Genomic DNA, 21541 nt, shown 5'->3' with positions numbered 1-21541 from the left:
AAGTTGCCCCGCATTTCAACCAAGCAGTGCAGAGCAAGGGCTCTCTCAGGCTGCACAGGAATTCCCCGGGCCTCTGGCTGCTTGCTTATCTTATCGCCGCCAAAAAAAGTTACTGTGAGAAGTGCAACAGGGGACCATCCCGCTGAGCACCCGTTCCAGGACGCGATTGAGACGGCGAGAGACGGGACGGGATTGCAGTTGGACTGGATTGCAAGTTGGCAGCCGCGTGTCGCAAATATGGTCAAGTCGTACCTGTAAGCCGCATGCTATTCCCCCTATTTTCCAAATGCTCCCCGTTTCCTCTTCCCTTTCCTCCCTAACAACGGACGCTTCGCAACAACCCTCAGGAAATTCGAGCCCTCCAAGTCGTTCGGTGTCGTCGCATCCAGCAACTCGAACCTCGTTTGGTCGCCGTCCAGGGGCAAGACGGGCACCGGCGCCGGCCAGGCCATCGTCGCGGCGAACGAGGAGGTGCTCGTGTGGGACATCAAGAAGGGCGAGCTGCTCAGCCGCTGGCGTGACGAGAACTGCCGCGCCAGCGTGACCGCCATCGCCCAGAGCCGCACCGATCCGGACGTGTTCGCTGTCGGCTACGAAGATGGCAGCATCCGCCTCTGGGACAGCAAGATCGCCACCTCGGTGGTGAGCTTCAACGGTCACAAGTCCGCCATCACGACCCTCGCCTTCGACAGGGCCGGCGTGCGCCTCGCCAGCGGCGCCAAGGACACCGACGTCATCATCTGGGACCTGGTCGCGGAGGTGGGACAGTACAAGCTGCGCGGGCACAAGGACCAGATTACCGGCCTGCATTTTGTCGAACCAGACCCCGTCGTGCAGGGCGAGGGCGAGGAGGAGCAGGCCTTGATGGCTGTGGACAGCGAGGCCGCAGAAGGCTTCCTCCTCACGACCGGGAAGGACGCGCTGATCAAGCTCTGGGACCTCACGTCTCGACACTGCATTGAGACCCATGTTGCCCAGACCAATGGCGAGTGCTGGGCCTTGGGCGTGACGCCCGACCTCAGCGGCTGCGTCACCGCGGGCAACGACGGCGAGATGACAGTATGGGCACTGGACGTTGCCGCTCTTGCCTCCGCAGCGCAGAAGATCGACCTGTCGCAATCCGTCAACTTCCTTCGCGACAGGGGGACATTACACCGGCAGAGCAAGGAGAGAGCGGTCGAGGTGACCTTCCACCCACGGCGCGACTACTTTGCCGTGCATGGTGTAGAAAAGTCGGTCGAGATCTGGAGGATACGGAACGAGGCGGAGATAAAGAAGAGTCTGGCCAGGAAAAAGAGGAGGAGGAGGGAAAAGCTGGCCAAGGATAAGAAGGGCGAAAGCGAGGGCGATATTGACATGGACGACGCCGAGGACAGGGCCGACGACATCACGAAAGCCGACATCTCCGACGTGATCGTGCAGCACGTTATCGTCAGAACCACCGGCAAGGTGCGGTCGGTCGACTGGGCCACGAGCCAGGGGAGCAGCAAGGACCTGCAACTCCTCGTCGGTTCCACCAACAACCTGCTCGAATTCTACTCGATTGTCGGCAAGGACAAGCTCAAGTCCAAGAGCGACGTCCCCGATTACAACAAAGCGTTGGCTGTCGAGCTTCCAGGGCACAGGACAGACGTCCGTTCGCTGGCCATCAGCTCCGACGACAAGATGCTGGCCTCTGCCGCGAACGGCTCCTTGAAAATATGGAACATTCGGACCCAGGCATGCATCCGCACCTTCGAGTGCGGGTATGCGCTCTGCTGCGCATTCCTTCCCGGCGACAAGGTGGTGGTGGTTGGCACAAAGGAGGGCGACCTCCAGCTCTACGACGTCGCCTCGGCGGCATTGCTCGAGACGGTCAATGCGCACGAGGGGCACGCCATTTGGTCGCTGCAAGTACACCCCGACGGCAAGTCTGTTGTGTCGGGCGGCGCCGACAAGACGGCCAAGTTCTGGGACTTCAAGATTGTGCAAGAACAAGTTCTTGGCACGACCCGGACAACACCGAAGTTGAAGCTCGTGCAGTCAAGGATATTGAAGGTGTCCGACGACATCTTGAGCTTGCGGTTCTCCCCCGACGCGAAGCTGCTCGCCGTGGCTCTCCTCGACAGCACCGTGAAGGTCTTCTTCACCGACACGCTGAAGTTGTACCTCAACCTCTACGGCCACAAGCTGCCCGTGCTCAGCATGGACATCTCGTACGACAGCAAGCTCATCGTCACCAGCTCGGCCGACAAGAACATCAGGATATGGGGGCTCGACTTCGGCGACTGCCACAAGGCCCTCTTCGGCCACCAGGACAGCATCCTGCAGGTCGCCTTCGTCCCGCACAACTCCGACGGCAACGGGCACCACTTCTTCAGCGCCAGCAAGGACCGCACCATCAAGTACTGGGACGGGGACAAGTTCGAGCAGATCCAGCGCATCGACGGCCACCACGGCGAGATCTGGGCGCTCGCCGTCAGCCACAGCGGCACCTTCCTCGTCAGCGCCAGCCACGACAAGAGCATCCGCGTGTGGGAGGAGACGGAAGAGCAGATCTTCCTGGAAGAAGAGCGCGAGAAGGAGCTCGAAGAGCTCTACGAGTCCACGCTCACCACATCGCTCGAGCAGGACCCGGACGAGCAGGACGAGAAGCGCGAGGTCGCGGCGGCCAGCAAGCAGACGGTGGAGACGCTCAAGGCGGGCGAGCGCATCGCCGAGGCACTCGAGCTCGGCATGGCCGACCTCAACACGATGCGCGAGTGGGAGCTCGCGCGGCAGAGCAACCCGGCGGTGGCGCCGCCGCAGCGCAACCCGGTCTTCGTCGCGCTCGGCAACATCTCGGCCGAGGCGTACGTGCTCTCGACGCTGCAGCGGATCAAGCCGGCGGCGCTGCACGACGCCCTGCTCGTGCTGCCCTTCGCGGCTGTGCCCATGCTCTTCACCTTCCTCAACCTGTTCGCCGCCCGCGCCGCCGCCGTCCCGCTGACCTGCCGCATCCTCTTCTTCATGCTCAAGACCCACCACCGCCAGGTCGTCGCCAGCCGCACCATGCGCGCCATGCTCGAGCGCATCCGCGCCAACCTGCGCGCCGCCCTGCGCCGCCAGAAGGACGAGATGGGCTTCAACCTGGCCGCCCTGAAGGTCGTCGAGCTGCAGATGCGCGAGCGCAGCGTGAAGGAGTACGTCGACGAGAACTGGGAGGCCGGTCAGGAGGCGGCGGTCGGCGGCGGGCGCAAGAGGGTTTTTGCGAATGTTTCGTAGGCTCTCTGCTAGTAGGAAGGGGCGAGGGGACGATGGTGTAGCATTTCGGAGCCTTGGGGTTGGAATAGTCTAGTCTTTGTTTGTTCCGCTACATAGGTGTTGCGGGGTGGGGGAGGAATAGATCGGAGTTAGATATGATTTGATTTGAAACTGGCTGTTCAGTTCGGTGGCCAAATCGTGTTGACGAGCGATAGCCAAGGAGTAGCCATGGAGGAGCACGCTTGTTGAACAGCGGAAGTAAACAAGCCCCTGAGCGAGGAAACCCCTGACGTCCCGCTCGGCACATCCGCGGCGAATCAAGCACAAGATCAATTGACTGCTAAATACGAGCAGTTTCTCAGCGCTTTTTTTGTCCCATATTGTTCAACGAGGTGTTGCGTCCTCGGTTAGATGGGGAGATATGGCCACATAGGTGCGTCAACGTCCATCCGGTTTCCCGAGCCGAGGTCGCAGGATCCGGCCCGGTTCAGGTTCAGGTTTCGTCGGAGCCATCAAGACGAACGTTCTGGTATTTAACTTGCCGCTACGCTATACATACCAGGCCAGTTAGGGAAAAAAAAAAAGCAGGAGCGCAAAAGTAGGGGGGCAAAAGAAATTCCAATGTGCCCAATAACAGGATTGAACTGTTGACCTTCGCATACCATATACAGGTGGACCCGGTATTAGTACGACGCTCTAACCAGCTGAGCTAATCGGGCTTGTTGATTAAAAGTTAGACACCAGTTCTTTGACTCATATTGCGGAGCAGCCAGACTGCCCGATCGTTGGTGCTTGGACGTTCCTGCCATCTGAACATCATGGTCTTCCCGTCCCCAAGATAAGTTCATCTCGACCTGGATTGTTTTTCACTCTGCTTTTACTTTGTATCTGGTTCATCATTTCTTTTTTCGTTCCTGGGACTCGATCCTCGGACTTTGCGACGAGCCAAGACGCGCATCATCCATTAACGGACGTTTCCAGGGGTCAATCAAAGGATGCAGGGGCGCCACTGCGCAGGCTGCTCCGCCAACACTCATTCAGCTGAGCGAGGCACAGCCCCGCTCAGCTCCCGAGACCGAATCCCAGAACGACGGATCCGTGGATGCGCTCTTGAGTGCGCGTCGCGGCGGGCTGAACCTGCCATTTAAAATGGCGCCTCCTTCGACAGCTCATGTGAATCCGTATTTGTAGCCAATTTCTGTTGTTGTTGTTATTTCCATCTCGATACGCCGTTGCTTCTTCCTCTCTGCTCTTTTGCACGTTCGTGTCTCACAGTCTCGAGCCTGGCCCTCCCTGGTCCTGCCCCGCCCCGCAATCCAACCGACCTAGCGCTCGCTCTTTCAGCCGCGTCGCCGCAGCCGTGATGGTCGGACTCCGCGAGAAACTGAGGAGGTGGCATGATTCCGAGGACGACGGCGGGGCTGGTGCCCTCGCGGGCCACTCGACGCCCGAGTTCACCTTCATCCGCACCGACACCCACACTGCCGAGGTGATCCATCCTCCAAGCGCCGACGGCCACCTGGATGCCGGCAGCCACTTCCTGTCGGCCGAGCCCAGGTCCGATTCCAGGCCGCGCCGCAGCCTCGACGTCTTCCGGAGCAGCCGGAGCCGGAGCGCCTCGGTGTCGAGCAACCACAGCTCCGGCCACAAGCGCCTCTCGGAACGCCTGCACCTGAGCCGCAGCCCCCCCAGCTCCGAGAACGTGCCCCAGGACCTGCCAGAGATTGTCGTGCCCGAGGGCGGCGAGGAGGACAAGGATGGCACCGAGTCGCAGTGGGAGAAGCGCGCCACCATCCTGGCCCGCGAGAACGAGAAGCACCGGAGCCGCCCGGGCACCCCCGTCCACGGCTCGTCTCCGCCCGCGCTTTCCGGGCTGCGGTTGGACGGCCGGGCCAGCGAGGACTTGGCGCCCCCGCTAGGCAAGGCTGTGTCCTCCAAGGAGATCGACGCAGACATTCAAGAGGCCATCAGGCTGCATGAGGAGGGGCGTCTGGAGGAGTCCACCGCGATCTTTGGCCGGTTGGCCGACCCCAAGGGCGCCAACAACCCGCTGAGCCAGGTCCTGTATGGTCTCGCTCTGAGGTGCGTGCATGCATCAGCCATCCCGCCACCCCCAAAACGCTCTCCAACTCGTCTCCTCAGCGAGTCGCTCCACGCCCGCGCGGGGTTGCCCATGCACGTCCGTCACGCCGGCGTTGGTGCGTCTTTCGCGGGTGTGTCGTTGGCCACAACAACGGGGGAATTGGCCAATGACGACGAGCGTCAGACGAGCATCAGGAACTAACGCTGAACCAGGCACGGTTGGGGCTGCAAGCCCGACACGGCTGCGGCCGTGAGCTACCTCTCGGCGGCGGCGTCCAATGCCGCCGACATCGAGCAGCTTGCCCTGCAGGCGGGGCTCAAGAAAGGAGGTGCGGCTAAGGGCGAGCTGGTTCTGGCCATCTTCGAATTGGCCAATTGCTTCCGCCACGGATGGGGCATTCCCAAGGATCCAGTTGCGGCCAAGCAGGTGGGTTGCCTGTCTTGCTCTACTGGCGACGGAGAGCGGTGGTCGTGCGTGGAGGGGATATTGTGGTCCGTTGCGCTGACGGGGAAACCGCAGTACTACGAGACAGCCGCCAATCTTGGAGACACCGGTATGTCGGCAGTACATTCGGGGATCGAACCCAGCTTCGAGACTGACCAACATCCCACTGTAGATGCCATGAACGAGGTAGCGTGGTGCTATCTGGAAGGATTCGGCACGAAGAAAGACAAGGTCAGTCAGACGCCCCAGACACACCATTTCGGCACAAGAGGAGCTGGACCGGTTGTGCATCTCCGTTCCGATTGTCGACGGTGATGCCGACCGTTCGTGTTCGCTCACTCGTCCCAAAACTCGGGAGCGTTGGGCACCAACGGGCCGTAGGCTCAGCAGCAGCTCTCGACGAATCACATCCTCAAAGCCCCCTCCTCAGTCTCTCTGCGCTTGCGATCCATCACATCAGGCTGACACTTCCCGCAACAACAGTACGCAGCCGCCAAGTACTACCGTCTGGCAGAGAAGAACGGGAACAAAATCCTTGGCAACTCTTGGTAAGCCTGCCTCTTTCCTTACCATTCGTTTCCTTTCTCCACGCCTCGGTCTCAGACACCACCCCCGCGAAGGGGTAAACCCCTTCCCAAACTGTCGGCCAGTCAGTCAGCCAGGCAGCCTGTCAGTCCAAACAGACTTGCTCGTGTGTTTGTTTACCAGCCTGCCTGCCTGCCTGCCGGCCTGCCGGCCTATGACAGGGACAAATGCCTCTCGCGCCCCATCCCTACCACTCATGTCGCTGTTCGCCCTGCGTTTCGTGCCCTATTCCTGTTTCTGCTTCTGTTTTTTGTTTATCCGCTTCCCCCTCTTGTTTCTCCTCTCATACCCACCCCCCCCCCCCCCCCCCCCCCCCAATCAGATAACCGGACAGCTTAACTTGCTGCTGGGGCCACCCACCACGACGAGACTGGGGGCTGCGGGCCCGCCACTCCGGCCGCCCGCCCGCCCGGCTGACTGGCCGGCCTGAGTGGTCCCGCCCAAGTTCTTGTCCCCTCCCCGATGGGCTTCGCTTACTATCCTTAACTGTCCCATATCTTGAGGCCGGATTGGACCTGGCGTTGATCATCATCACTTGGGAGGGTGGTTGTCTCGTCTGTGGCCGTGTTTACAACGCGCCTGATTCGCGGGTTGGGGATCGTTGTTATTGTTATTGTTGTGAGGCGTGCATCTTCGTGGCTGTTTTTCCTTGCTGTTGTGGGTGGTCGTGATTTGGGTTTTCCGTGCGCTCACTAATTGCTGACCGCACATCTGTGTAGGATTTGGAAGGAAAAGTATGACCCTGGTCATGGCAAGAAGTAGGGCGTCTTGTCAGCCAGGTCTCGGAGTTTGGTGGAGGGAAACGACTGGCTGAGGTTGGTTGGTTGTTGTTGTTGTTGTTGTTGTTGTTGTTGTTGTTGTTGTTGTTGTTGTTGTTGTTGTTATTCTTGTTGTTGTTCTTGTTAGGCGTGTCAGGAGCTGTTGCGTGTCGAGATCTACGGCTGCCGGGATGGCCGGGCCGACGGGGACAGGTTCTTCTGCCAGGACCGCTTGTTGTGGCGGCTGGGTGTTTCTCTGCTGGATATCGGATTCGTCGAATGACTCCTACTGCTGGGCATTGTTGATCACGTCGCCATTTCCATATTCTATGGTACAGGTATCTTGCATGCAGAGCGCCCCTGTTCGATGACTGGTACGTATTGGGTGCCGAAGTCTCGACGCTGCTCAGGATTTGTCGACCATCCAGTACGCCCGGCCGGAACGCTGAATTCCCTGACCACCCTTGGGTGTGCTCGAGCTCCAGACCTCCTGTCTCTTTCCTGTCAGACCTCCTGTCTCTTTCCTGTCAGACCTCCTGTCTCTTTCCTGTCAGACCTCCTGTCTCTTTCCTGTCAGACCTCCTGTCTCTTTCCTGTCATTGCCCCACCGATGGTTTCTGCACTTTCACTCTTCCCTCCCTCCTTTAGAGGACTGACTTCCATTGGGTCAGGCAGCAGGGTTGTTGCGTGGGACCCTTCTCTTTCTTCCTAGCAGGCCTTAGCTTCTCTGCTGGTTCGGCTCGGGCAGCTTTGCCGCTGTGAACTTAGGTTGCCTCCACTGTTCCGCCGCATCTCACTTTCGATCTTCGTCTTGTCAATTTTTGCACCTTGGTTTGACGCACCGGAAATGGGGCATGTCCGTCTACTTGTGACAGTACTACCGCATTGCCCTTCTGGACGCACAGAGGAGAAGCACCAGTCGAGTAAGGGAGAAGTGAAGACGGGCTCGCGTTGCTGAATGCCTGCCCTTGGCACCCCCCCTTGGGGTATGACGCCAGCATACACAGGGATTCTATTCTATGACATGACGGGCTGGTCAAGTGGAAGTACTTTCTGAGGACGCCGTTGTGGGCAATTTTCAGTTTGCGAGGATCAACATGTAAGTGGTCGGGGCCTAGGCATGCGCCATACCGCGAGGACGCCGTGTTTGAGAGAAGGGGCTTGTCCTCGGCTGGCCCAGTCTCCGGCCCAAGCAGCCCACCAGCAAGTGCTGGTCTCTCGGAATGTGTTCAAAAAATGAAGTGCGGACGCGGAGTGTATTTTCTTCAAACGTGCCAATGTCAAATACTTGCCTCAAGGCTTACCTAGTGCTGCGCAATGAGACAAGTGAGCAGCTTCTCTTGGGCTTCTTGTCACCAAAACTGCCCCATTGCCACCGGCAATCTTACAACACATCCCCGACTGTCTTCTGTCAGGGAATCGCGACTCGCTTAAGGGGACAAGGGGGAGGGCTTCCTTGAGTGGTGTGAGTCCTTAAAACCAGGGGTTCGTTCGTAGCCGTTAGCCTCTTCCTCTTCACCATTTGCCGGCCACATCCCCTCCTTGCCTCCAATGGTGACCGGTCTGAGCCAGGCCTCTTCGGAAATCCCGGAGCAACCAGATCTTGGCTTCTCTCTGATCGCGTTCCACAGCATATTTCGTGCCACAGCAGTACACAAGTCATGCTGACATCTCGTTGGCCGCCTATGCTTGATCAACGGCACAGCCGCTTTGCGGGGAGCATCTGCGTGCGTGTAACTGGAATGTGCCACGGCAGACTGCAATGTGCGCGGGACGCAGCAGTGCCGTGCTGTATCTCCATTCCCCAGGAGAGGGCCAGTCGCTCATCCATTCCCCCGCTCTTCAAGCCCAACTGCCCAGATCAGCTCTCGTCTGAAGCGATGTATGTACAGTGCCTTACTCTCCATATGGTCGTTGAGAAGGGGCTGAAAGGGGCAGCAGAAGTATTTACCAGGCGGCCACTATCCATTCCAAGCCACTTATTCCGTTGGACTCTTAACCTTCCCGAACGTTCAGATATACCAGCAACCAGATTGACCAAAAAAAGATACAAGCTTTTTACCTCAGCCGAGCAAAGCGGCCACAGGCTGGCGGAACCCACCGACTGCGAACTACTGTGTACTGCGTGAAGCACCCTCGAACCCTCAGCCCAGCCGCAGCGGTCGCTGCCCAATCCCCCCTCCGCTCGCACGCATGCATACTACATACTGGATTGGACACCCGACCTCCTATACCTGCAAGCCTATACTCTGGGAGCAAGTTAATCACGAAACCAACCCGGCCCAGTCCCTCGGCAGAGCAATCATCATCATCGTCCTCCCCTGCCACGCCATTGCACTTGCCAACTACAATAGCAGCTACTAGCGGTGATATTGAGTTGGGGGTTGGACTCGGGAAACGGGATTGGAAGAGGCAAGAGAAAGAGAGGAGGAGAAAAGGGAAATTTGCCAACCCATGATATCTACCTGCTCCTGCTGGACCGGGCGGACGGGAGGTGCACCCACTCCAGCCTCGTCCAGTCCGGAACGAGCGAACGGGCAGACGGAAATGCTACTCATTCTCTACTACTATAGTTACCTAGAGGTAACTACTACTACCTTCGCTACTTACACAGCATGACTGAACGGTGTGTTTAGGTAAGGATGTGTCAGACCCTGGGGGGGGGGGGTGCCATATTATTTCACTGATGACCGTGTGAGCGATGAGGGGTATCGGGTTCCATGATGTCGGGTCCGGGAGCGGAGCTCGGAACCCGTTCAGGGCCATTTTCTGTGCTGTGCTTGTTGTGTTACCAGGCGGAGGAGGCGGGGAGGCAGGGAGGCAGGAAGGTTGTGGAGGGTTGATGCTGCCCTCGTGAGCGGTGAGTTGTCATATCAGTCATGTGTGTGTGTGAGTGTGTGAGTGTTAGCGCGGGTGTCGGCTTTGTCTCCGCGAGGGGACGGAGGACAACGTGGTATGCCTGGCGAGCATGGTACAGCGAATGAGGAGAGGGGGGTGAGGGGGATAAGAGAGGCGGTTGTCCCTCCATCAACTGCGCGGGTGTATCAGTACCTGTGGTAAGTTTACGCTGGATCCCCCCATCACAGGCGGATCATTCCCCCGCTCGCCCCAATAATACAACTGCCGCACCCACCGGGGCACCCTGCAGCGTGTCTGCCCTCAATTTCCAGCGGACTCGTTCGGCTCCGCGCCCCTCGCTAACGGACCGATATGACCCTCTGGGCTGGTCATGCAGAGTTCCTGGGCCCTGGTGTATGTTCGACTATCTGTTCTGCCGGGTGGCTTTCATGTCAGTAGCTACCTCTCAAGTGCCTTACCTACTTGCCTTGCATTTGGTGCTTGTAACCGCTCAGCAAATCATCACTATCACCTGCACGAAATGCGTCGCACAGCGGTGGCCTTCGACGTTGCGGCAGAAGCTGTCATATCCAGTCTCGGTTATTTTTTCAAGTTCTCCTGCCAAGGTTCTGTGCTGCCTAGCCTAGCTACAAGATCTTGAGGGTCTTTGTGTCAAGGAGTGAAGTGAAGAGAACAAAGGAAAGCAAAGGGAATGTCGAAAGCAGGCCTGACGAGCTGTTTCAAGCTCTTCCAGCCGCGGGCGTCCGGGTTTCCTCCTTCGCCGTTCGTTCGTCAGATGTGTCTGTCGTTGAGACTCCATCTCTGGATCGATGGTTGTTGGTATATGAAAAAATATTGTCGGGGATCCTCATCTGCAGGCATCTCGGTGGTAGACGTCGCAATCCACTCATCCGAGCCCGGTGAGGTGCCCTCCAACATTGGCAGGCACTGAAATCCGTTTCGTGACGGCCAGGCCGTTGCCCGAAGTAAAACGCGAAGCAAAACGAGCGCGATGGCGTTGTCGTGGACAAAGGAAACAGGGTGTCGTCAGACATGTGGGTTGTGTCGCAACAGCGTTCCGTGGCCGGGCCCTTCCTCCCCGCCAGGATCGCAGCCTTGCTCCACATAGCCGTGGAAAATCCCTTTCCAGAAATCCCCGATGCCAAGCTGATGGATGCGTGCTGGGTTGTTCGTCTGTGTGTCAGCGAGAGATTTCTCCGCTCGCGAGCAAGACAGAAACCCCAGCCAGCCCCCTTCAGAGAGGAACAGAAGACAAAAAAGTGGCAACGCTGCCGTCCAGCCGTCGCCGGTCCCCAGAAAAGCAACAACACAAAAGATCCATAGCCGCCAGTTTTCGCCGTTATCCCCGTGAACCCCGCCGACCTCGCAGCAAGGCTGTGCCGCAGAACCCTAACCATCCGATCCCATGCCAGCGCCAAGTGAACAAGAGAAATGAGCCAAGGAAACCGCTGAAATACAAGCACAACCATTAAAAGTTGAGATGCGCCGCCAAAGAGACCGAGATCGGAACCGAAAGTAACAGAAAAGCCAAATGCTCGCTTGCCAATTTCTTCTCAGAAGACCAAAGCCAAACATAACTATCAGAGACGGAGAACGGAAAGGTGGGAGGCAGCACCTGTGTCCCAGTGCAGGTGCTGCCAGAAGAAGCAACAAACTTCCGGTGCGTGAGCTGCAGATGTCTGTGGTTGTGTGTCGCGGGAGCGGAGTAACTGTATTGTGGTCCGAGAAGGGGGAAATACGCGAAGCCGGAAAGGAGAAAATCAAGGAGGAACAAGAAGCGATAAAAACGACGCTCGAGTGCTGTTGCATGCCTCCCGCGGTGTTCAAGCTGTTGTTCCGTTCATGGGCATCATGCTGGTCGTACCCGTGGCTGGGTGGGTTGGGCGTGGCAAGTCATAACAATCGTGAACTCGTTGGAGGAGACGGAGACGTTCAAGCCCGGTCCTCGTTGCCTCCGGCGGCCGCGGCGTTGTTACATTCCGCGACCATCTTGGCAAAGGTCCGGACGACGTCGCTCGGGATCTGGTCCCAGAGCAGCGACCTTGTGTAGACCTCGGCGGCAGACGACTGCTTGGCCGAGCTGCGCATGCTGGCCAGGGCCTCGGCGAGATTGCGTCTCCCCTGGCTCGTCGACCTTTCGGCTGGAGGAGCGCTAGGGAGGAAATCCTGCGAGGTCAGGTCATTGTATTGCGCAGCCGACAGCGAGAAGACCTGCTCGTTGGTCTGCTGTTCGGTGGGCTGCGTCAGGGCGTCGGCCATGTCGCCCAGTGTCGACGGCGCGACGTTTTCGACCATAGGCGTCGCCATGCTCAGGGACGGCGCCGACGGCTGCGGTCCCCAGTTGGTGGCGCCCGACGGCTGCGGGGCCATGGTCTCGAGGCCCGAGCCGACCTGCGACACGCCGGCATCCTTGAGCACGTTTTCCAGGAGGGTCGCGGACGCGGCGCGGACGTCCTCCGAGACACGCGGGATGCTGGGCGTCGAGGACCGGCTCGAGAGCACGAAGGCGCCGACGAGGAAGAGCATGAAGAGGAGCCCGCCGTGCTGGGCAGGCTTCTCCGAGTCGGCCGCGGCCGGCAGGGGCACGACCTCGGACTTCTTGGTGGCCGGCACAATCTGCATCTCCTGCTTGACCTCGGTGGCAGCAGCGGGCTGCTCCATGGAGAAGTCGCCGAACATCGGCATGCTGTCCCAGGAGCAGTCCAAGGTGATGCCGTCCATCTCGTTAAAAGCGCCGGAGAATCCCGGCGCGGTGGTGGCGGCACGACCCATCGACTGCACTTCGTTGGTCAGGATGCTGATCTTCTTGCGCAGCTCACCCGTCTCGATGGTGTGTCTGCTGATCATCTCTTCCTGCTTCCTCTCGAGTTCGTGGATGTACGACTCGTAGTTCTGCTTTTCCAGCACGAGCTTCTGCATCTCCCTCTCCATCTTGGCCATGGCTTCCTCCATGTTGGCAATCATCTCGGTGAACTGCTTCTTCTCGTCCTCGAGCCGCTCAGTGTGCAGCTTCTTGCGCTGTCTCGAGTCGAGGCTGTGGGTATCTGTCAGCATCGACTGGTCCAACCAGCCTCGGGGGGAGGGAAGAGTAGAGAGGAGACAGAGGAGAGGTGTGCTTCTCTTTCGGGCACTTACGCTGCTTGCCTGTTGCGCAGCAGGCGTTTTTGCTGCTTGAGCTCCTTGATCTCCTGCTCGTCGGTGGACTGGGCGATGAGCTGGTCGATGTTGCTGAGGTTGCGCTCGGCAGGAATGTCGAAGCGCGCGTTCTTCTTCCGGATGCCGTCGCCCCGCCGGAGTTCGTTGTGCGACCGGATCAGCGGGCTGGCCGGACGCGGTTTCTTGGCCATCGCCTGGGCCTTGAAGTCCTGGGCCATCCAGCCCTCCTTCTGGGGCGACGTCGGGATCGACTGTGGCCCCGGCTGTCCGAGCTGCTGGAACATGGGGACCGGGTTGGCCGGGACATTGAAGGGCGTCGGCGTCGGAGTCTGCATGGTGGCTGGCCTGTGGAACATGGCGAGGTTGGTCGAGTCGTACTCGACCGGCAGGCCGTCAAAGGCCTGGAGCTGGGGAGTCGCAGATCCGGAGCTGGCCATGGGCCAGGCGTGGCTCTGGTAAGCCGCTTGCTGGCTCTGGTCCATCCGCAGGAACGGGTTGTTGCTCTGCTGGTCGAAGAAGGGGTTGTTCGACGGTACGGACTGCATCTCTACTGACTGCCAGTCCTCCGTCTTGGGAGAAAACAGTGACGGGGCGACCGCGAACGAGTCTCTCCTGCTCTCTGCCATCGGCGGCGACATCTCCAGGCCCGAGTCGAGTGCGCTCTGGTCAAGGATGTTGTCGTCTAGCGTACCGTCCTCGTCCTCAAAGAATTTTTGCGCGTGGGTGGTGTCTACCGATAATGGTGTCCTGCTGTAGAACGGCTGCATCTGGAATGTTGAGACCATGGTGGGCCACCGAGTGTGTCAGAGTGTGATGAGTGTGTGCGTGAAGGTTGGCTCCCGGCAGAGGGTGAGCGAGGGTGGAAAAAAAGTGTGGACAGTTCCTGTTGTGTGTGTTAGCAGTGCATGGGCACACAGAATCCGAAGGGAGCGGTGAGCGTTTTTATTTTGGGGAGCGGCCCGCGGGGGTGGTTGCAGGGGGATGAGAGCCGAGAGCAAGGGAGCACCAAGAACGCCACGAAAAGGGCCCAGCCTCTGAGAGCGCTTACCCTTCAGATTCCGAAATCTGGGGTCTTGGAGTGCTTGTTGATGTTGATGTGTTGCGTTGGTGACGGAGGGAAAGTCAAGCACTCGGCTCACTGAGCGATGCACTTGAGGATTTGGAAGGGAAACAAGAGTGCTTGGGCGTAACAACGATAAGAGGTCTGGTGGGGGAAACACCGGGGGCGGGGAGAGCGGGAGGCACGGGAAGGGTTTTTAACATGGAACGGGAGACAAATGTTACTTACACAGCACACTTTTCCTGGTGTGTAAGTCGCACAACGCTGCCGTCTTCTGGAAAGAGGGGTATCCGATTCGGACCAGAACCCGGGTTGTGTGAGTGAGGTCGGAAAGTAGGGGATCACTGAGTGGGTGAAGAAGGTTCGGTGACTCTTCGTCAGCCGAGCAGTCACAATGCTGCTCCTGTCCAAGAGAGATGGTAGTGTGCAAAGGGAGATGACTCTGGTCTGGCTGTGGATGGACACCAGGACAAGGAAATGGGATGATGTGGGCTCCTCTTTCTATATGTTTTGCGCTGGGACTGTGGTCAGGCCATCGTCTGCAGAGCCCTCACGAAACGGGGTGTGTATCCGAGGCTTGCCCAATGGCAGCGGAAGCGGGCTCTGAGAACTGCGGCCGGGTGGTGGTAGTGTACCTCGAGTGGAAGTTGCGGAGGACCTGCTCAGCGCGGGAACTTGTGGGTCGGGAGCCCTTCTCGGAGCGGGAGGGGTGGAGTCTTGGGCTTGGCATGGGAGTGTGACCAGAAGAGACATCCGATCTGGGAAGGGTCGGGGAGGGGCGGGGGGCCCCCTAGCTTGCACCACAGTAGTGTACCACAGTATTTCGTACTTTTCCGTGCACCGGAAAGGGCACAAAGAGAGATGTCGGACGAGCAGAGAGCCAGAGCCTCCTTGGGCGGCGGTATCCGCGGTACGGTAGCTTCAAGAGCTGTCTTGCCCGCTGCCCTTCGCTTCCGAGAGGGACGTCTCGCCGCGGCCACCGTGAAGAAGAACAGCATCTCTCGGGTTGAAGAACAGGACGGAAGTACAGTCGTATTCGGGCTCTCCAATAGGAACCGTGGCGCGACCCCCGCGGCCTGTCAGCTGCGGTCAACTGGAAAAAGTGCGCAGTGGTGGCACCCGAGATCGAATCACTGATCGCCCGCCGGGCCGGGTGTGGAATCGCTCCCGTCGTGTACCAAGTAGTTGCCGTTGCGGAGTGGCCCAACACGGCAAGATGGGCTGAAAGGAGCGGCTGGCCGCTGCACCGACGGGGGGCGTGGCCGGAGCGGCGACCGATCGCGGGTGCAAGCCCTGAGAGTCCTCGAGCCCGCTGGAGAGGAACAAGAGCGCTGAGTACTCCATATCTCGCAGGGGTGAGCACGACGAACTGCGCGCCCAGGACGAGGAATGCTGAGCCGTTGTGATTGGGCTGGTGTGAAGGAGTGGCCGTGGATGACCGCCCCGGCAGGTTGGGCAGAAATGGGCCTTGGGGGCATCGATACCCAAAGGCACGCTTTAGACCAGTCGCCTGCCGCAGACGCGCAGCTGCTCCCACCCTCTAGCGACGGGGCGTGCCAGGGTCCAGCCGAGCCCCGTGAGCAGAGACCCCCATCTTGTCTCTGGCGCCGACCGAAAGAGTTCGAGGGCACCAACCGAAAATCAGCCAGTATCCAACGAGGTGGCCATCCTCTTCGCGCAGCAACTAGTGGGTGGCGCCGTGCCCGTAGCAGAACGATAGGCCCATGCGTGCGTGCTCCGAGGCTGGCAGCACGACGGTGCTCCTTTGGTCTTAGTAAACACCACCACTTGATGTCGCGGGGAGCATGACCTCGAAGACACTGTCACGCTGCCTTCAACTGCGTGATGGTCGTTGATCGGCGCAGAACCGCGGGATCAGGCGTGGGCGGTCAAATGGGAATGGGGGATTGTTGACGCGATGCGAGACATGTTTCCCTTCTCGCCATTATCTCCGCCCGCAACATTGTCTAACCGGCCAGAACCAGGGAACAGAAACACGAAGAGCAGCAGCAACAGCAACCGCAACTGCAACAGCAGACTAGCAAAGCGTTTCGCAAAACCCTCGGCTGTGTCCTTTCTGCCTCTCCTCCACGCAACGTTAACAACGGCTGGCGGTGGTTGGCAGTGGCTGCGAGCGCGAGGGGCAGTCCGGCAAACTGGAATTGAGTGGAACAGAAGGGGGCCCTTGCGGGACGCCGTGCTTCCATCCGCGTTCCAATCATAGGCAGCGTTGCGTGAGCGGCGCCGTGAAGTGGGAAGGAGCTGGCGAGTCGCCAGATGGTGGATTGCGACAAGCCAAACCCCACCACAGCCAAACAGCCACTGCAGCAGCCAGGAAACACTCGAGTCACGTGATTAGATAGATTTGTCCGCCCAGCCCATGTTGCCCATGTTGTGCCTTCCACAACGGGTTCTTCGAGAAGCCGTCATCTGACCGTGCCAGTGAGGCGCTCCTGCCTTCTCGCTCCAAACCGCCCCAGACAGCTGCACCACGCCGCAACACAGCGTCAAACACACCATTCTTACCCTGCTCCTGCCTGAAACCGCAGCGTCTGTTTTCGTCCCTCTCGTGCATCCGCGGAGAGGCGTGGATTGTTATGGCAATAACTCGCGTCCTTCCTCTTTTCTCGCGCTGCGGCGCGCGAGAATGATGGAGCCACCCGCTCTGTCAACAGAAATTCGCCCAAGGAAAATGCGGTGGCTGGTTGCGGCGCGTCCATGTTTCCCCGGGTCCACTCTTGTCGCCGTCGACTGCCAACTGCGGATAACCTGACGGCAGAACGGAGCGTGTGCAGCTGCGACGAAGGCTGCTGGCCAGTCGCGGTGCCTGCCCAGACCCTGGCGTGCATTTGGCCGCATATCCTCAGGCCCGGGCCATGGCGACCCAAACAACCCTTCATACCCAACACAAAGTGTCGGTGTGTTTCTGTTTCGACTCCTCTGAGACGCGAAGGAACGCGTCTGGTCGGATCTCGAGCCGGTTCCCAAACAGCAGAGCTTGGATCCTCACCAGGGGCAGGACGCGGCCCGCTCCTCCCCTCAGTTTGGTGGTCTGTTTTTGGTCACCTCACTTCACTTGAGATGGGCTTGGGGCATGAGCTGACTCGCTGAGTAACCGGGGCGAGGAGACCCTGAAAGCCGGCTCAGTCACTTCGGCCTCCGTGCTCCCGCCCTCCTCGCGGCGATTGCTTCGTTCCCTGGGCCCGGAATACGGACCTTGAAATGATCCGCATTTCATCACGGTGCGCACCAGAGCGAGCAGTGGCCCACGCGGCAAGCCTGCCGGATGAAGCCTCACTCCGGGACCGTTCCGGGAACCCGACCACTGAGAAGTGCGCGAACTACGCTGTACCGCCCAATCACCATATTGAGACCATCGGACACCATCCTGCACTGAACGGCTCCGGCATTCCTTGAGTGGCTCCCCAAAGCAGCGTGACTCATCAGCCACGCATCAAGCCGGGGTCCCGGCATCCTGGGAACAACACCTTACATGGATTCTCGACGGAACACAGCTGCAGAGCCTCCACCGATCGATCCCGTTTCCTGTTCCATCTCTTTGCGCATCATCTGCTGGTCCCAGTGCCCGGCCTCGCGGTGTTGATGTTTGCATCGAATTCCTCTCCGAAGCTGGCACGTCATCGAAGCTTCAAGAACCAGGCCGTGAGACGTCCTGCATGCAATCTGGAGACTGGGCGCTCCAGGGCGATCAAGGCCTGATTTCGTGGCCCGAGACTGCTTTTTGGATCTTTCTCAATGGTCGCAGCTGGGATCAAATCAACAAGTGTCAGGTGTTCGGCCCAACTCCCGCAGTCCTACCAATACGGGCGTGTCCAGAGACCCTTCACGGGGTGGCAACGTCACGCTGGAGTCTTCGCATAGGGAGTTGAGGGAAGCTTCCTATTCGCTCCTTTTTATGGAATACTGGAACGGCATTCTCGCATGTCGCGTATCAGGCGCCCAGGTGAACGATCCGCGACGGGCTTCCGTCTGTCTGAAGACTGAGTCATACTGGCGGTCTCGTTTTCAGGGTCAACTGTGCTCCCCGTTGTGCACAGGTAGACGAGTTTCTTCCCCTGTGGAGTAAAAGATCCTGGAAGGGATCGTGATGCACAAGACCCCAAGACACGCTCTGCAAAAGGTTGAAGTCTTTCCTCGGCTCTACGCCCAATGGCCGCCTTTCCTCTGGTGAGTTAGCTTTCTAGCCGTCATGCTAACTTACTGTGAAGCTTGTCTGTCACCGCGCAATGAATCCAGAGGTCGCGATGCTCAAGTTGACGAGGCTAAGAGTGCCATTTCGATTGCCGACATACTCGCAAAGTTCGAACCCTTGAGAGACAAAGTCCACGTTCGGCTGGAAGGCGCCAAAATGGGCTGTTACGCCGAGCGAGTGGGCTTGTGAGCGCATGAGAGGTTGTGATCCTGACTCGGTACCACCACGACCGTGTACCGAGCTGAAGGGCATTTCCATGAAGCCCCACAGTCCACTCTTTCGAAGACGCATCGAAAAGTCTCATCTTCACGGGACGGCGACGCACGGGGACACGCCGGGTATAACCTTGGCGACAAACCCTTGAACCGACTTGTCCTCCTTCGTCCCAGCAGGAAGGGTCCCGTCAGCTGGCGCCTCGATCCGCAAGCCTGGGTCGGCCGCTGCTCTCTCGATCCGTGCAGGCAGCAGCAGCCAGGAATTCGCGGGGCTGCTGTCTCGCGTATTGCGTGCTTCCCTGCTTCCTGCTTGGTCCTGCTTGGCGGCTGGCTGCAGCGCTTCTCAACGTGCGACATGCAGTGCAGCGCAGCGCCGCGCAGGGCCGGGGGGTTCGTGTGAGACACAAGTCGCTAAACAAACTCGGTGTCAGCGGCGGTGTCTCCACGAGCGGGATTCGGCCGAATGTTTTGGGGTCGGTCTCCGGTCTGGATCTCGTTTCTCTTCCCCCCTTGGCCGGCCAGGAAGTTGGTGACGGAGAGATCTTTGTCACGCTGGTCAAGTTGGTCCTGCTCCGAGAGAGCCGCCATGGTCATTTCAGCGCGTTTTGCGCGAGTTCTAGAAACCAGAGGCGCGCGGTGAAGCGTCCTTATATGTTTGGTAATCCCTCACGATCAGATCTCGAGAGACTTTGACAGTGTATTGCCAGTATCGAGGAATAAGAACTCATCCATGACTTGCTGCGTGTCTCTCCTCCTTTGCTGCCACATCAATCCGGTGTGTCTCTGTTGTTCTTCGTTCACTGTGAGGGTCCCAGGAAGGCGGTACGGATCTGAGCAAACTAGCGGTGAAGAAGATTCGGAAGCCCCGACGGCGCCGGCGTTTTCAGACTTTTCACGACAACCCTTGTTGATCCGATCGGCTCGGTTAGATCTTGCCGACCCTTGCTTTTTGTCGGATTGTTTTTCCTTTTTTTGGTCCCCTTTCCACCACCCCTTCAGTGTTTCCGGATTTCTGGTGCCTTTCCTTTTCCTCCCTTGCCCTTGTCTTTGGCGTTATGAGACTGCTCCCGACACAACTTACACTTCGACAACACCCTTGCTTTGCTTCAGATGGAGTCGGTTGGCAGGCTCCGTCCTTCCTTACCCATCCCTATTCCCATCGCTGGTGATAAGGGATCGAGCAGCACGTTGATCGGACCTCTCTCCCTTCCCTTACCCTTGTGTTTTCTGGGTGGGCTTGTGGTGTGGTAGGCGGGTATCAGTATTCTGTTGTACATACATACACTAGGGTCGTCGGGGAAGAAAGAAGGTTGCTAGCCTACTGTGTAGGTCGCTCGGTACGGAGAGGTACACTCAAGGGTGCAAGGGTTCAAGGCGGTCTCCTCTTCTGTGTCTGTACACGATGTATGTACAAACGAAAGTGGACTGAATGCTTTGCCGTGTCGCCCTGTCGTGCCCATCTCATGTCAGACAGACCGGGGTGACATTTCCGAACCCGGCCGGACCCGGTTCAAGGGCCAAGAAACCCGGAATCAACGGACAAGGAGAGCAGGGGTGGCGCCCGGAGGATGTTGGATGGGACATCTGACGACGGCTTCTCCTGGAGGTCAGGTTGTTGGAGGAGCCCTGCTTGAGAGAGGCAGAAACAAACACACTGCATGGCATGCAACTCTGGACTGTGTCTGAATGTCCATACGATGCGCCGCAGCTTCTGAAACGACGGACGGAGAAGGCGCGCATGAGACTGGGCATCGACCGGCGACCATCTGGCGGTCAGCGGCTAAACTTCCCTTCCCTGTGGGGATGGCATTCCTTCCTCACGCCGGGGAGGTGCAGTCACCCGTCATCATCACCGTCACCGTCATTCGCGATGACGGGGCTGAGCGGGTGGCTCGACGAAGCGGTGGGTCGGGTCTGCGTATGTGCGCAATGCGAAGATGGAAGCAGGAGTACGCTAGGGAGGCGGGCAGGCAGCGAGCAAAGCCGGGTGGTGGCGCAGCAAGAACGATTCACACGGGAGACAAGAAGCCCCGGCTGAATCCTCGAGGAAGGACATCGCGAGTTGCATGTTCAGTAGGCATCAACCAACCTCACGGAGGTCTGGTAGTTGTGTTTGCGGACGCGTTGAGCGCAAGGCATGTTGGTTTCGGGTTAGAGCCACGGCGTTGGTAGACCGGAGTTCGTTGGTGTAGAGACAAACGCGCAACAGCGTTGTGAGGCTCTGCTGGATTGGTGGAGCGAGATGGCATGCAGCAAATGCAATCGGGACCCGGCGCTTCGACTGCATTCTCGCCCTGCCTTTCACGCCACTGGCGGAGGAAGACAGCTATGGATGGAAACCACATCGCCCCGGAATCAAGAAAAGCAAAAAGGAACACCGAAGCGCGGGATAGTAAGTAGCACATGTATTCTCCTGATTGCGCGGCCCCCTAGAGTGATGGAGCCACGGCCCACACCCACGGGTATAAGGCGATACATTCCCACCGTATGACAGCAACCCCGGATATAGCATCGGTGGAACAGTGCCCCAGATTTGCGTGACCTTGTGAGAAGCTACCCGTCACACAGAGCGAGGCTGTCCACCGCAGCGAATGACCCGGACCCGCTTCCGATGGTGACAGAAAGAGGGGGGCTCGGTAGAGCGCAGTGATACCGTTCCACCCATATCGGCAATGGAAGTGAGACGTGAGCAGTCACCCGGCAGGTTTGTGGAAGTCGAGCGTATCCCCCGAGATGCTTCATCTGGGGGATACCACACCTCTCTCTTGAGCCGGTCGGAGTAACGTCGCGCAGCGCTGTGCGCCAGGGGCCGCGCCATTGTGCTCCCGCACTACGGTGCGCAGCGTGCAGCGTCGGAAGCGGGCGTGGGTTTCGCAACCGCGGGATGAGACCCAACCCTCGTTGCTCACGTCGCACGCCCTGCGCACCTCTGTATCCGAGACATCA

At 58.9% G+C, this 21541-nt stretch overlaps 5 protein-coding genes and 1 non-coding gene across 6 annotated transcripts; 3 read left to right on the top strand and 3 right to left on the bottom strand.

Moving 5' to 3' along the window:
* The first annotated feature begins 55 nt into the window (after positions 1-55).
* Positions 56-3287, top strand: THITE_2112467 (uncharacterized protein). Its single transcript, XM_003651744.1, has 2 exons — positions 56-254; positions 348-3287. Exons 1-2 carry the CDS (start codon positions 238-240, stop codon positions 3241-3243), a joined length of 2913 nt encoding a protein of 970 aa, XP_003651792.1. The 5' UTR covers positions 56-237; the 3' UTR covers positions 3244-3287.
* A 559-nt stretch (positions 3288-3846) lies between these two features.
* Positions 3847-3941, bottom strand: THITE_t42. Its single transcript has one exon. It is a non-coding gene; the product is annotated as a tRNA-Ile (tRNA).
* A 558-nt stretch (positions 3942-4499) lies between these two features.
* Positions 4500-6395, top strand: THITE_2112464 (uncharacterized protein). Its single transcript, XM_003651743.1, has 4 exons — positions 4500-5304; positions 5518-5858; positions 5922-5980; positions 6233-6395. Exons 1-4 carry the CDS (start codon positions 4586-4588, stop codon positions 6299-6301), a joined length of 1188 nt encoding a protein of 395 aa, XP_003651791.1. The 5' UTR covers positions 4500-4585; the 3' UTR covers positions 6302-6395.
* A 5256-nt stretch (positions 6396-11651) lies between these two features.
* On the bottom strand, positions 11652-14473 carry THITE_2112457 (uncharacterized protein). Its single transcript, XM_003651742.1, has 3 exons — positions 14396-14473; positions 13087-13990; positions 11652-12985 (listed from the first exon to the last, which is right to left on the bottom strand). Exons 2-3 carry the CDS (start codon positions 13890-13892, stop codon positions 11884-11886), a joined length of 1908 nt encoding a protein of 635 aa, XP_003651790.1. The 5' UTR covers positions 13893-13990; positions 14396-14473; the 3' UTR covers positions 11652-11883.
* Positions 14474-17370: 2897 nt separating this feature from the next.
* THITE_2112454 (uncharacterized protein) lies at positions 17371-17743 on the top strand. Its single transcript, XM_003651741.1, has one exon. The coding sequence runs from the start codon at positions 17390-17392 to the stop codon at positions 17582-17584; it is 195 nt and encodes a 64-aa protein (XP_003651789.1). The 5' UTR covers positions 17371-17389; the 3' UTR covers positions 17585-17743.
* Positions 17744-18257: 514 nt separating this feature from the next.
* On the bottom strand, positions 18258-19139 carry THITE_2112452 (uncharacterized protein). The gene is made up of 2 exons (XM_003651740.1): positions 18397-19139; positions 18258-18308 (listed from the first exon to the last, which is right to left on the bottom strand). The coding sequence occupies exon 1, from the start codon at positions 18630-18632 to the stop codon at positions 18405-18407; it is 228 nt and encodes a 75-aa protein (XP_003651788.1). The 5' UTR covers positions 18633-19139; the 3' UTR covers positions 18258-18308; positions 18397-18404.
* Positions 19140-21541: the final 2402 nt, after the last annotated feature.

This window comes from Thermothielavioides terrestris, chromosome 2, assembly GCF_000226115.1.
Source record: "Thermothielavioides terrestris NRRL 8126 chromosome 2, complete sequence".
NCBI lineage: Eukaryota > Fungi > Ascomycota > Sordariomycetes > Sordariales > Chaetomiaceae > Thermothielavioides > Thermothielavioides terrestris.
This window is presented reverse-complemented; position numbering and strand designations above follow the sequence as displayed.